Source organism: Calonectris borealis, chromosome 3, assembly GCF_964195595.1.
Source record: "Calonectris borealis chromosome 3, bCalBor7.hap1.2, whole genome shotgun sequence".
NCBI lineage: Eukaryota > Metazoa > Chordata > Aves > Procellariiformes > Procellariidae > Calonectris > Calonectris borealis.
The window spans coordinates 73,591,207-73,606,971 of NC_134314.1; the positions used below are offsets into that span (position 1 = coordinate 73,591,207).

The window sequence follows — 15,765 nt, forward strand, 5'->3', positions numbered from 1 at the left end:
CTGATGAACATAAAACCTCAATGTAATGGGGGCAATGCTGACATCAACTTTTAGTAAGATTTAAAGTCAAATAAAATGCTGCTAAAAGACATTGGGTCCATGACAGGCATCCCATGGGAAAACCGTCAAGAATGGGAGAATAGACCACTTGAATGTAATTTATCTGTCATGTGTGTGCGTAGCTCCTTTACACATATATATCAGCTACACCAAAAGAGGGACATATCCTGATGCTCATGCCAAGTTCTCAGGGGAAAAGCTTTCAATCAATAACAGTAGGTTTGATAAAGATCACATCATTTGTCCTCAAAGGTCAGCTTCACCGTCTTGGATGGAGGAAAACACCTCAGGAAGTTTTGCTAAGGAAATAGCTAGCCCAAATACTCGAACAAAATATACCCGTTTTATTTGCTGAAACGCTCAGACATGAAATATATCAACTGAACACCATCAGTCACTAATGAACATCAATTTCATAGGTGTTTTTTAAAAACAGGTTAGCATCATCTATAGGCATCACTAGTCTCCAATCTACAGAGAAAGGACAAACAAATGATCACTTTGCAAAAACCTTAAAATTGATATTTTCAGATGTGTATAAAAAAACCCAGGAGGTAGTGAGATAGAGATTTGAACTAGGAAATTCAAGTGCTTTAACTTGAAGGGTTAATTTTTACTGACAGTAGGAGGTTACGTTTGGCTCAATTATATTCGCTTTTTATCGGTCACATACTAACACCAGCAAGACCAGAGATGTGCTAGGGTTACTGGAGGTTGCATCTACCTGCAGAGAAGCCCACACAGATCTGTTTTAGAACTCGTGAAAATCTAGGATTAGTCTATCTCTGGTCAAGTCCTTGGTGCCTAAGGACCAAAGAAGAGTGGCCTATGCCAGACACATTCCCTTCATACCACTGGCATGGTAACCTTCATACCACTGGCAAGGGTAACCGCTGCTGATCTTTAACAGTCAAGTAAACCTTTACTGGAGGAAGACTGGAAGGAAGCTGGCTCAACTGGCCTTAAAGGGAGAACCAGAACCATACCAGCAATGTTCACGTACAGCAGGGAGCAAAGCTTTCCTTCTCTACTTGCACTGAGAAAACTGCTGCTGGCACCTTTATTAGAAAAAACAGCCCAGTGCCCTGATCTCCTGAAACGTGATGATGCTCTTCCTTTTTCAGAGAACAAGTACTATTTTCAGTTCTTCTACTGGGAAAAAAAACACATAGTATTTAAAAAAAGAAAAAAAAAGTTTTGGCACCTAGCCACAACGAAAAGCCAAAACTAATACGATTTCCAACAAAACACTGGAATGTAGTCTGCAAAACAGCTACAGTCCGGTGCATATCAACTGCTGGTGGCCTTCCACTACAGCTAACTACATACCGCCGATATTAGTTATCAGTCATTTCAACCCCTGGCAATGGATTGTTGTTCATTATCTCAATTTCTAGTTTTTAAGCATTTTTAAGCAGACACATAAAATTAGAATTCTTTTGACTCTAAAACTTACTTCCTAAACCTACCAAATCCCCCTCTCATGTTTTCATTTCATTCAGGGCATGCTGTAATTCCCTCCGATGAATACAGCGGGCATTAGGAAAACTCTGGAGAGCTTCACGTAACAGTGCCACGTAGGACTGACCACAGTTGAATGCAGCAGGGCAAAGGTATGCTTTCCAGGGTAAGTGACTGCCAGGACTGAAAGAAACAAATCGAGGGCTTTTTCATCTGAGCACTTCACGTGCTACTAAAGAAAGATGCATCATGTCATGTGAGGATCACAACTGAAAATACTATTTGTAATGAAATATTTTAAATGTTGGATTCAGGATTAATTTCTTCTGACACCTTTTTATATATCAAATTAAACCATTCATTGACCTTAACCATCTATTAGTTTAAATGTAGATAATTATCCAGTCATATGAATAGAGGCTACCTGAAAGATAATGACAATTACAATGAATTTAGTTTCACTCACACAGGCAGAGTTCACAGTTCAGAGCTGAAGCTGTAGGTGGGTAAATAATTGCACTTAGCCAATAATGTAATGTGTGAAATTTACAAAGCCAGAGCATCTTTGTGCAAAACATGATCCTAAACAAATACCAGGAATTATCTTCCCTTTTACCAATCCCCGCCCATGTTTTATTAGAAGAATGAAAAACAAAACAAAAAACCCACCCAAGAACAAGTAGGCTTGCCCACATGTTGTCCAAGGGATGATCAAAATGTGTGTATCCATTTTTTAATCAATGTTTCTAAACACAGGCAATTACTTCAAAAAGCAAAATACCTGTAACATACAAGGCTATAGCCTATTATTCCACTGAGCTATTCACTAAGCTGTCAGGAGGGAGAATGATTACAGAGCAAGCCCAAAAACTTTACTGACCGTAAGTAGCTAATCAAAGAGTACCTACACAACCAACCAATCGTGTAGGTATCTAACCACCTGGCCTTTCTACGGACAGCTGAGCTGCAGGTGGATGAAGCTGTGTGAACACAGCCCAAAATTACATGTTTAGATAGGCAAAAAAATTTTCATAAAGTAAACAAGAAAGTGTCTGAGTTGGATAAATCTGTCCAACTGCTACTGCCCATTGGAGTAGAGTTCCCATCCACAGCACCATTAATTGCTACCGCAAAATTCCTGAAGAACCAAAATCTGAATAAAGTTTTCAAGGTTAAAAACTCCTAGCTAGATTGCAGCCTTTTCCTTACTGGCACAGCTAGGCATTTCTGAATGCCAATTCAAGCATGAAAAATAGAGGTCCGGAATAAGCATTGCTTTACTCTTCCGAGCTGAGTGTTCACTGTGGAGACCTGACAAACGTAATACTTTACTCCATGCAAGCTGCTGTAGAATCATAGAATCATAGAATCATTAAGCTTGGAAAAGACCTCTAAGATCATCGAGTCCAACCGTCAACCCAACACCACCATGACCACTACACCATGTCCCTAAGGGCCTCATCTACACGTCTTTTAAATACCTCCAGGGATGGTGACTCCACCACTTCCCTGGGCAGCCTGTTCCAAGGCCTGACCACTCTTTCAGTAAAGAAATTTCTCCTAATGTCCAATCTAAACCTCCCTTGGCGCAACTTGAGGCCATTTCCTCTCATCCTATTGCCAGTTACTTGGCAGAAGAGACCAACACCCACCTCACTACAGCCTCCTTTCAGGCAGTTGTAGAGCGTGATGAGGTCTCCCCTCAGCCTTCTCTTCTCCAGGCTAAACAACCCCAGTTCCCTCAGCTGCTCCTCATAAGACTTGTGCTCCAGGCCCTTCACCAGCTTCGTTGCCCTTCTCTGGACACGCTCCAGCACCTCCATGTCCTTCTTGTAGTGAGGGGCCCAAAACTGAACACAGGATTCGAGGTGCGGCCTCACCAGTGCCGAGTACAGGGGCACGATCACCTCCCTACTCCTGCTGGCCACACTATTTCTGACACAGGCCAGGATGCTGTTGGCCTTCTTGGCCACCTGGGCACACTGCCGGCTCATGTTCAGCCGGCTGTCAATCAGCACCCCCAGGTCCTTTTCCTCGGGGCAGCTTTCCAGCCACTCCTCCCCAAGCCTGTAGTGTTGCATGGGGTTGTTGTGGCCCAAGTGCAGGACCCAGCACTTGGCCTTGTTGAACCTCATACAGTTGGCCTCGGCCCATCGATCCAGCCTGTCCAGGTCCCTCTGCAGAGCCTTCCTACCCTCGAGGAGATCAACACTCCCGCCCAGCTTGGTGTCGTCTGCAAACTGACTGAGGGAGCACTCGATCCCCTCGTCCAGATCGTTGATGAAGATATTGAACAGGACCGGCCCCAGTACTGAGCCCTGGGGAACACCGCTCGTGACCGGCCGCCAACTGGATTTAACTCCGTTCACCACAACTCTCTGGGCTCGGTTGTCCAGCCAGTTTTTTACCCAGCCAAGAGTGCACCTGTCTAAGCCGTGAGCCGCCAGCTTCTCTAGGAGAATGCTGTGGGAGACAGTGTCAGAGGCTTTACTGAAGTCCAGGCAGACCACATCCACAGTCTGTCCCTCATCCACTAGGCGGGTCACCTGCTCATAGAAGGAGATCAGGTTGGTCAAGCAGGACCTGCCTTCCATGAACCCGTGCTGGCTGGGCCTGATCCCCTGGTTGTCCTGCACATGGCTCGTGAGCGCCCTCAAAACGAACCACTCCATAACCTTCCCCGGCACCGAGGTCAGGCTGACCGGCCTGTAGTTCCCCGGATCCTCCTTCCGGCCCTTCTTGTAGATGGGCGTCACATTGGCGAGCCTCCAATCATCCGGGACCTCCCCAGTTAACCAGGACTGCTGGTAAATGATGGAGGGTGGCTTGGCAAGCTCCTCCGCCAGCTCCCTCAGTACCCTCAGGTGGATCCCATCCGGCCCCATGGACTTGTGAGCGTCCAGGTGGCACAGCAGGTCGTTAACTGCTTCCTCTTGGATTATGGGAGGTTTATCCTGCTTGCCGTCCCTGTCTTCCAGCTCAGGGGGCTGAGTACCCTGAGGATAACTGCTCTGACTATTAAAGACTGAGGCAAAGAAGGCGTTAAGTACCTCAGCCTTATCCTCGTCCTTGGTGGCAACGTTCCCCCCTCCCCGCCCCGCATCCAGTAAAGGATGTAGATTCTCCTTGGCTCTCTTTTTGTCATTAATATACTTGTAAAAGCATTTTTTGTTGTCTCTCATGCCAGTGGCCAGGTTGTCTCTCACGCCAGTGGCCAGGTTGTCTCTCACGCCAGTGGCCAGGTTGTCTCTCACGCCAGTGGCCAGGTTGAATTCTCGCTGGGCTTTTGCCTTTCTAATTTCCTCTCTGCACGACCTAACGAGATCCCTGTACTCTTCTGGAGTTGCCTGCCCCTTCTTCCAAAGGTGATAAACTCTCCTTTTTTTCCTGAGTCCCAGCCAGAGCTCCCCGTTCAGCCAGGCCGGTCGTCTTCCCCGCCCGTTCTTCTTACGGCACATGGGGACAGCCCGCTCCTGCGCCTTTAAGACTTCCTTCTTGAAGAACGTCCAGCCTTCCTGGACCCCTTTGCCCTTCAGGACTGTCTCCCAAGGGACCCTCTTGACCAGTGTCCTGAGGGCAAAGTCTGCCCTCCAGAAGTCCATGGTAGCGGTTTTGCTGGCCCCCCTCCTTACTTCTCCAAGTAACGAGAATTCTACCATTTCATGGTCGCTAAACCCAAGCCGGCCTCCGACCACCACATCTTCCACCAGTCCTTCTCTGTTTGTGAACAGCAGGTCAAGCGAGGCACCTCCCCTAGTGGGCTCGCTTACCAGCTGTACTTTTGGGCAAGAGAAGCAGATGGTATCCAAATAACAAAAACAAAAAATCATCTCTCAAGACCACAAGAGGATACTAAATAAATTTTAAGTGTGAAATATTTGTTTAGCCTTAGATTCCCTCCCCCCGTCCTATCACAGTTAGTAATGATGAACTTAACAGGTTGATTCTGACACTTCTGACTACATCCATTTGTTTTTGTAACTGTGCATGCAGAAAAAGTGAGTAATTTGTGTTGAGAGGAAGAATATCAGATGTACATCATCCCTCTAAGTGAGCTGTCTGAACTTTAAGACAAATGTAACAAATTTCCACAAATCAGCTGAAAATTACAGATCTCATGTGCACACAGAGTTTGCAGCAAAAAGATGAAGAAACCCAGATTATTGCAGCTTGCTTTCACTGATAAATAAGCTAAGTAGAATCGCTTTCCACATTAGCCTCCTTCCGCCAACCGAAAGCCAACTGTTTCACCACACTGATGCACACTCGTGGTTGAGCATTTAAGCTCAAAGCCTGGTGGCTGAGGATGTGATTTCATGGTCAGTTTGAACAGAGATGAGTGAGAATTACCATCAGAGATAGTGGATTTTCACCCCATCTCCAGTGACTCACTCTCACCTGCTGCACTAGCATTCACCATGGGCCACATCAGCGAAATAATCTGTTTGAAAACTAAACTAGAAGACAGACATGTTTTCAGGTAACTGCTCTAGCTCACCCACATCAGCCCGGTGGGAACCCTGCACTGCTGAGAAAAAAAAAGACCCTTTCATCAGCAGACTCCACTTTTTGGCTAGAAGTGACCATGGAATCTCACCCTTTCATGGGGAGTTCTTAAAACAGGTAAAATTTCTACTTAAATACCAATAGGGCCTACAAAAACATTCAGGTATCTAAGTTCCATTAAAACAATACTACTTGAAAAGTTTTATATTAAAGAAAGCCATAGGCTATATTATATAAGTTAACCTACGGCTTATTATTATTATTATTATATACATAATCACAGTATCTCCACCCCCCCTTTCTGCTTTGGTGTTTTACAAGTAGTGGTGAGAATTCTGCATAATTTGGAAAGGAAACTTTCAGAAAAGCTGCACCTTCAAGCGTTGCAACTGCACAGTATAAAGACTTCAAAACCACGGTTAGTTCTACCTAAATACCTCAATAAGATACTACACTACCTACAGAAATAAAGTGAGTCTGGAGAAATTAGAATGTGGCAAGAGAACTGTTGCCTCCCCCCCACCCCCAATTAAATAGCTACTATACAAAAGGAGTTATAATAGCCTTCTTGTCTGGAAAGATAGACACAAGATAGTACCAAATAATGTTTTAGGGAATAAACCAATACAGGGTAAAACAAAAGAAAACAAAACAAGAGACCCTAAATGCCTGCTTCCACTTTTTCCTCTTGAAGAAACCATCACAATGTTGGTCCTCACCTGAAATGTCATGAGGTGCCATGATGATGGTGAGGGAGAAGTCAATGCTGCACAGTCATATGTGATGGGAACAGCGTACCCTATCCCTATAAAAGGACTCATTATGCACATTCATTAAATATATCCTATTGCTCTGCTTGAAAGCATTGCACCTGCAGCAGAGCCCATGTTCTAGGAACTGCTGCCAGCAAAAAGGCCATCTTCACTTGCCTTATTAGCTCCAACTGCGGTGTCTTGGTTTTGCATGAATGTGCTGACAAAAACATCACTAAAATCCTGCCTCCCCTTGACTGAATGACAAAAATTCTGTTAGTTGAATCACATAGAGATTCAACCCAAGTTACTTACAAATGCCTGAAAACACTGGGGGGAAAAAAGTCGGAAAGGCCAAGTGCTGTTGATGTAAACTCAGCAGAGTTGCTTTGCACACAAGTAAACATACAATTAGTTAAAAACCAAAACCAAAAAAGCAAGAAGAAAACAAACGCAAAATAACAGCAGCTCACCTTTTGAGGGGGTGGTCCGTGGTCATCCAAATAAGTGGAATTTCCTACAAAAAGAAGGAGGATACAGATAAACAAAAGTCATCCAATGCAACTTCAAAACTTGCCAATTCATGGAACCAGTGTGTCTCCATCCCACTGGTTCTGTGGTGTCAAGTAATTCAAGGAAAATAAATATCCTCTGCTTTAATTTTTGATTAACAAAAGAAAAACAAAACTGATTTGTTTTGGCTACATTTCTGATAAAATATTAGATGCACATTGTCATTTTAGCAAAAAACTAAGTGGGACAAGGCAGCTTTAATTAAATAATCATGGCATTCAATTATTTGCATTTGTCAGCTGCATCCTTGTACGTTTCAAGCAAGTGAGCAAGATTTCTTAAATAATAAAGTATCAAAGGCCTTAATCTGGTTTTGGTTTAATGGAGTTGACAAGCATTCACTTATCTCTCTTCTAACATTGATCTTCCCCAACCTCCAAGCTACTTTTTTGTTCCCAAACAGTATCTATTGAATGGGAGTTGTATTATGATGTAATTACACCTGCCCTTTCGAGATGCTCTTTTAATTCAGATGAAAAGCTTCCGGAAAAAAAAGCTTCTAAGCTCCCTTCTTAGTTAGCTACAATAAAAAAGGCAACAATTTCAGACTTTTTAGCCATTACTTACAAACACACACTGATATATAAAATACACCCTCCCACCCACACCCATAGGCTGTCTTCCCTGCAACTGTCCTTCCTGAACCCTTCTCCCAAAGGATTAATCGGGAGCTTTCCCAACATGTCGCAGCAGAAGATGAAGCCTTGCAGCAAGTCTAAAAGTTCCCCTTGGGCCACACATGCCTTTCCTCTCAGTCATCCTCCTACCAAAGACAGCAAAAATACCCCCGCTCTAACCTTACGTCAGTACAGAGTATGAGAATCATTTCTACAAGTGCCTACTAGATATCCAAACGTCACATGGAGGAGGACTGTAAAAAGCATGTCCTACTCGTGAGCATCTGTTCCTGGGGTTTTGAATGGGCAGCAGATACTGCCTCTGGGGCAACGCAGGCTAGTGGGAGTAAAGCATAATTTGGCACCAAAGAGCTCTTCTCTTGTCAATCCGGCCAAAAGGACACTGTGTCACATTGTTTTTCAGAGTGCCAGAAAGGGGGCAGGAAGGAGAAGTTTGTGTGTGAGTGAGTGTGATGAATTTCCATGTACAATAAAAAGTCAGGATAACTTTGCAGAAGTATTTTGCTTTCTGTTTTTCCTCTGCTTTTCTAGCATAGGTTATGAAGTTATGAAAACCTGAGTCAAAAGGCTTCTAACTTATCTAAAGGTACGTCCCAATACCCCAAACTTACTCTTTTACAGATATATGTACCTTGATCTTGCAAGAGTTTGCACAACTACAAAAGCCTGAACAGTAACTTCGATGGTCATCTGAAATCATAAATCACCTTCTGAAGCACACCAGAAACTCATCTTTCTATACATTTGACACAAATACCCATCCTTCAAACAACTCAGTTGATTATTTTAATGCCATAGATAATACAGCTGATTCCCTATATTCAGGATAATTTCTATTATCCATTCCTCTGGTACGATTCTTATTGCCAGGGAAGTAATTCAGTTCCCAGACTGCTAACAGAGTTAAATAAAGTAGTTACTCCATACACAGTGAGATAGACTTGAAAAGAAGCATTTCAGGAAAACGCAGAGCTACACCTGGGAGGGAAGCAAGCAAAGCTGCAAAGCTCTGTTAGTGCCTCTCCTTTGACACTCATTCAGGATTTAACTTTCCTGTAGGATCAGGCTGTTACTACGTAGTTCGTAGCAACTTTCTCCTCTTTGTAATTAGTTAAGCTGAAAGACTGCCATTGTTGTTGATAAAAATAACTCTTAGGGTTTTCTCAATGTGTCAGGAAAATTGTTTCATTTTGATCCGTGCTAAAACAAGTGACGTTTGCTAAAAAGCATTTTTGTTGTCTAAACAAGTTAATTTGAAATGCCATAAACATTATATGAAAACTAATTTGTTAAAAAGAGTAACAAAACTTTGAGTTTTATAATTGGTATTAAGAAGGATATATTAATAGTCATATATATTTCTCATCTCCCCAAAACATAGGCAGTTTACGCTTCGCCAAATAAAAAGGAATATTAACTACATATATATTAACTATAGCTTTAGAAATCGCCTATCACAGCCCATTTTGCTGTAGAGAAGAATTTGAATTACCACCTCCTCTTGAGAAAACAGATCATTGCAGTCATAGTTTATGCAGTACCTTACAGAGCAGCATCAAGCGTGTCTGAGCTATATCACAGAAACCTTTTTGATATATTCTTTAAAATTAAGGAGCCAATAACAACCAATTTCACCTTTCTGTATCAGTAATCTATGTTCTTCATATGCATGCTGCATTTTCCTTTCTTTGTAATTTTTTAATGATTAAAATTACATCAAAATATCTCTGGCTTTGAACATGCATCCTGTAGGTTTGATTTCTGCTCTCACGATGTTTTTGGGTTTGGTTTTTTTTCTTTTTTTTTTTTTTTTTTTAGTACAGTCTAGTTACTACTGTATCCACTTAAAAGACAACAGTACAATTTTGGCCCATTTTATAAAGGTGTTTTTCATGGCAGTTGCTTGCTTGAATCCAGAAGCAACTGATGGTGACAGAAACTAATTGCCAGACAGACACAAGTGATCAAGGAAATTAAGAGTACTGATTTGAAACCTAGTCAGAATAGCTTACAAATGAAGAGCAGAGGAAGCTGCAGACATTCCCCACTCCCTTACGCTGCCCCAAATGCCATGTGCCGAGCTAGTTCCCTTCCCCTGCCCGATCTCCTACTTCTGCTCCTCGGGCAGATGAACCAGAGCTGATCTCAGCATCCACATCATGCCACATCAATTCACTAGTCTGAATTCTTTTGGGTTCAAGTTTAAAATGAGTATTTGTTTTCAGTAATAAAAGCGAAACCTTTTGCTCTATGATTCATACCATACCCTAAGTGAAAAACACTAAAATAACTCAACAAATCCAGCTGTGATGGAGTGGAGTGGGCAGGCTCTGCGGTACGCCGGCCAGCTCCTTAACCCTGCGAAGCCCTGCACGTGCTCTCACTGATCATCGTATCATAGAATTGGGCTTGCTTCCATTCTGCTCGCAAAACAGGGGCCACGCTACAGTAGCCTTAATGCACGCAGAAATATCCTGAAAAATGTGCACATAGGTCAGAATATTTCTGCAGAAAACCTGCAGGAAAGATGATGACTTTCTAACACAAGAAGAAGCCATGAAAAGCATATTAAGCATGACTCCCGAGTTGGATATACAAATTTTAGGAACTTAAGACAGGATGCTGCTTTCACACATAGGGCCACTTTTCAGAGAATACATATCAGGCTAGGTTAGCTTAAAAACAAAAGAAAAATTCAGCATTATAAATATTGCAACAACAGAGAAATACCAAGGTAAAGCCAATCTATGAACCATTGTCTAGTAAGAGATGACAAAGTAGTACAAAAAGGAGAGTTGCAAAGTTAAAAAACAGGGACTTAAGAATGAATACCATGAACACTGAAACGCCTGTTCATAAGCTCAAGTGTTTACATCAACACGACAAGCTTATCTAAGACGGAGAACATTATTATGCAGCTTTTATATGCTCTGGCGCAAACAGCATGTGTTTGACATCATTAAGTGCCACAAGAAAAGAGGAGGCTTTTTGTGGTGGAAATGATAAAGCGATAGAAGAGAAGGTCATCTTTCCTCATTAAGAATCTAGTCCATTGCCCCTAAGCAACCTATGTCATTAAATTATTAGGATGACTTCTCTGAAGTCCTTTAATAAAGCTTTACTAAAGACATCATTGCTCTTGTCTGTTGCGCGACAAGACACTTCTAGATTATTTTTTTTTTTCCCTGGAGAGGAGCATTTATTCTTTAAAAACAAAATTTTCTGCCTTATAATATATTCTGCCTTCCTGTGATAGCATGAAAGTCTAAGGCATTAGAAACAAGTCAGACAGAATAATCAAGTCTCGAAACAGTGGTATTATGCATTCCACAAACATGCTCAACAGCACACTTGAGCTGACTGAACACAGTCTCCTCCAGTCTCTGTAAGGAAAAAAAAGAATTCAGCTTTATTACAGAACATGGTGAATACGTGGAAGCAGTCCAAATTTTTCCGTAATTTATCATCTTTGAGGTTAAGTGAATCAGCTGTATGCAAAATCTTTGGGGAAACCGTGTGGTTATGTTCCTTTTTTCTTGGAATCACTGAAGTGTGGGGGTTTTGCTTGAAGCAAGCCAAGTTTATACAGAGAAAGATGGTCAGTCACCAGGATTAAGGACAAATATTACTGTGTTCAGTTCAGAACCACAGAAAACAAGAATAACTGCAATCCTTTCCAAAAAAACCTTTCCAAAAAATGACCGGGGAGTACAGGAAAATGTGGTAAATGGGCTTATGTATGAACTGAAGACCTGTTGATAGCAACTGAAACAAGATCACTCCATTTGAACAATTCAGATATCATGCGGAAAAAATTGAGTAGAGATGAAGGGAGAAAGCCAACGTGGAAAATATGGAGTTTTGACTATTTTCCTGGAGCAGCGTTTTCCCTTGGTGGGAATCACAAGCAGCAGTCTAAGGGAGCTGGGATCCAGCTAGTGCCAAATTTAATGTGTCTTGTGAAAATCCTGCTTTGGTCTCTTCACTTGGTCACCGTCTCAAAATTCCAGGCGCTCATACAACCTTTACTGGCATACCACCCCTTAGATCATCTGATGTCTAAAGGAAAGGAGCAGTTTAATAGTTGTCTGATGAGTCTTCTGGTCTGGAAATCAAGGCTTTGAAGAACAACTCCTCCACCAAGCACCCCTAGTCATTAGGAACTGTACCTTCAAAATAAACTAAAGTGCCAGTAAGTAATCAGAAGAGGATCTATTCTGCTCTGCTTCCGGAGAAAAAATGATTTAAGCAAGAAACTGGAAAGCCACCCACAATCAAAATCAGTTCATGGCTCCCCAGTGCCAGTTATCATTTTATTCTATGCAATTTCCTCACTCTTTTCTTTCCACCACGAAAAATTCCTTCTACAGAAAACACTGGGGAGGCTCCACCGGTAGGAGCATTAACTCGAACAGGATGCCTGTGGCCAGACAGGACTGCCAGAAAGAATAGACTGGGGGTGGGTTCTGCAGTTTATTCTCAGCCTCCTGTGTTTTACAGGTGTCTGTCTCTTCTTTTTTTTTTGTTTTTCTTCTTTATTTTTTTTTCTTCCCAGTGGAGCAGTGCACATCCTTAGAAATTTCATAGATTTTTTACACATCTGAAATAATAAGATATTCTTAGTCATCATGTCATGGAGCTCTTTGTGGTCCAAAGGGCCAAACTTGAAAACCAGCAGCTTAGCAGAACGACATTGCCCAGTTCAAATCCAACCTAAAAGGAAAACCTGCTATTGCTGAGGTCAGCAAAGCCATACCAGCTTTAAAAGAGGGAACTTTTTCAGAGGTGTGCAGAGAAGATTAACATAGCAAAACATAGCAAAACCCCACTGACCAGTCTGCACTGGAATATAAAGTGACTTATTGCAATTTCTTCCACCATATGTAAAAAGGCTCTGTACCTACAACTGGTTTCCTCTGTGCAAGACTAACATCCTGTCAAAATTTTCATTTTGACCAGGAAAAAAAATGTAGAGTAAGCATTATTTTTTAAAAAACATTCTGAAATGGGTTTTTCTGCCTCCTTTCTTGCCTTTCAAAACATTTTGGTTATTCTTTTTTTTTTAAATCATAAATACCAACAAAACCCAATCCCAAACCCATACATTTAATTCACTCTACACCACTGCACGCAATGAAGCAAAGAAGCTGGAACATGATAAAAATACCTATTTGGCTTTATTATCCAGCCACTGAACCCTGGAAACTTCATTAAGATATCATTCAGATTTGTTTACTTACCAGTTTTATACTTCTAACACAATTAGGAGAGAAACTGGCACACATAAGTACAGTTTTTACTGGTAATTCTGCATATGTAATATATATAAAAGTAACCACTGGAATACAGATACGAAGGGTTTGGATAACAGTAGGTTCTAAACCAATGCAGAATATACATCAGAGAAGGATTCTAAATGAAGAAAAATACCTTTATGAAAACAAATATTAAAGAATACTGACTTTCTGTATACTTACCAGTTTGTCTAAATCTATTAGTGTTTATATTTATATGCTTGCCTTTTAACATACTCAAGACTGGAGTGTTAACTGTTCCACAGATCGATTTCTTAGGAAAAATATCCACACTAACTGTATTTGTTACATTCAAACATACTGAAATGTATAATTATAATTAATAAATAAGAAATTCAAAAGTTTCAGTGGCTTAGTTCAAATTAAAAAAAAATTTTAAAAGAAAAAAAAATCGAAGTTCTGATATGACACCATCTATCCAAATTATGTGATCTACAGCAAACACTACAATGGAAATATCGCAGACATTGGGTTTATCAGCGACATTCCTGGTGCTTTTTGTTTTTATTCTAACATCTAATGACAGACTTCCCAGCCTATATTCTACAAGATGAAAGAGCCATTTTAAGGAACATTTAGAAGCGTTGATGAAAATGAATATGAATATTTGATAATGAAAACTCTTAGCTAAAACTGCTCTCAAATAAAGAGAAAAATCCTTCCACCTTACAAACTCACAAGGACAGACCTAGGTGGTCTGACATCAGAAAGGTCATAATCTTCCTACTACAAGCACCCACATTGTGTATTTGTCCTATACACATATCAAGCAGTTGAATATTTTGTTCCGAGACTTGTCCTAACCCCCAATTGTCACACACTTGCATTTAATCTTCATCTGGAAGTTCACACCAACTTTTTTCTTGTGCTGGCCTCTAGCACCCAGAAGTCTTCATAGCCCAGTATACACTGTCCCCAGCCCAACGCACCTACAAACAGCACTCTTATCCTCTGCATTGCTAATTCTCGGCCCCTTCCTACTCCTCCGAGATACCCCTCGCCCTCCTCTGAGATCTTTGCACGTTCAGTCATCCTTTCTGCACCTGACAGCCGCACGCCGCCTGCCCAGTTACCCCTGGTGAGAGGCTGACTGCTGCCCTCCTGGTTTTGGCACCTGCAGCAGAGAGGTGCAGGCAGGACAGGGGAAGGTGCACGCTAGGCACGGCCCTCCTCCTGCAAAGCTACTCTGAAATCACAGCTCCTCTCTGAATTGTGTGGTTAAGCCTTGCTTCAACACACCTTATACAGAAAGGTAACGAACATTTCAAAATGTATAGAGAGGTGTTTCATTTTATTGTTTGTTTTCTCAATAAACTGCTTTATTACTGTTGGGGGCAGGGAGAGGGGAAAAAAAGTAAAATAAAATCAGGTAATAAAACCAGTCCAAACAGGTATTTTCCTGCACTCAAAGGAAAAGCAGATACGCAGCTCTCTATCAAGACACTGCAGAAAAAACTTAATAACCAAAAAAATAAGGTGCCATTAAGCAAAACTATTTTGATTTTATTTGAATGCATTTTGCTATGAGAACAAAGACTGCAAACTACCTCTGCAGCCAGGTAGCTTTTTACTAAATGCACTTCAAAGCCTCATTAATCTGTTCTTCATCTTCACTCTACTTTTCAGCTGGTTCTCAAATTCTGCTTTCCAGTATCACATTGCAAGTGGACACTGATTAAATATGGGGTCTTTTTTTCCCCGCCAAAGAAGATTTTTATCCTACCTTCTGTCACAAAGTGTGCCAGATATTTTGTAGTGACTTGTATTCTTTTCTTAATTTCCTTACCAAGATTTATCTTAACAAAAATGCAGAGTCAGTTCTACAAATACACACAGTAGTATGTTTCTTGGTGCCTTTTGGGGTGTCCCCGGGAAAAATTCTTCTCCCAAAATGTGTGGTCAAATAATACTTAAAGACAGGCAACTTCAAATGAAGCTGTTCAAAATTTAAGGGGCAAGTTGAGAAAAGCTCATAGTTCGACAGCTAAAGTGCCACCCACTGAAATCACACAGACAAAGACTGGTCTCCTACTTCATTCCCTAACTGGCTAACATGAGAAGAACAGTGGAAACTGTGTCAAATTACTACAGCTGAATACAAAAAGGATCAGTGTAGCACAGAAACTAGCAAGTTAGAGAGTAGTCAGAAACATTTAACATTTGGAAATGAGCTAGACTTAATGACATTCAGGTAGCATACTTAGAAAACTGCCTGTGGCAGGCTGCATTAACAACTATCTTTGAGAATTAACAGAGAATGAACGAGTGAAAATCTGGCTGAAAGACAATACTCTGAAAGTAGTTATCAAAAACCAACTCTGAAACTGGAAACAGAAAAATGCTGCACTAAGTCAGGGGGATGCAGACCGGCCACCACTGGAGATCACCAAGAGCAGATTAGGCAGGCATCTGCCAGGAACCACCCAGGTGTTGCCATGCTGCTTCAGAACCGCCAAGCAA

General features: G+C 41.5%; 1 protein-coding gene across 2 annotated transcripts in view; it reads right to left on the reverse strand.

Annotated features, from left to right (window-relative positions):
• The window catches only part of UST (uronyl 2-sulfotransferase), a 180,029-nt gene that overhangs the window by 108,709 nt on the left and 55,555 nt on the right, over positions 1 to 15,765 (reverse strand). For both annotated transcript variants that reach the window (XM_075146205.1, XM_075146206.1), the window contains exon 2: positions 7,253 to 7,296. In XM_075146205.1, the coding sequence (XP_075002306.1) occupies positions 7,253 to 7,296 (44 nt within the window). The remainder of the gene's footprint in view (positions 1 to 7,252; positions 7,297 to 15,765) is intronic.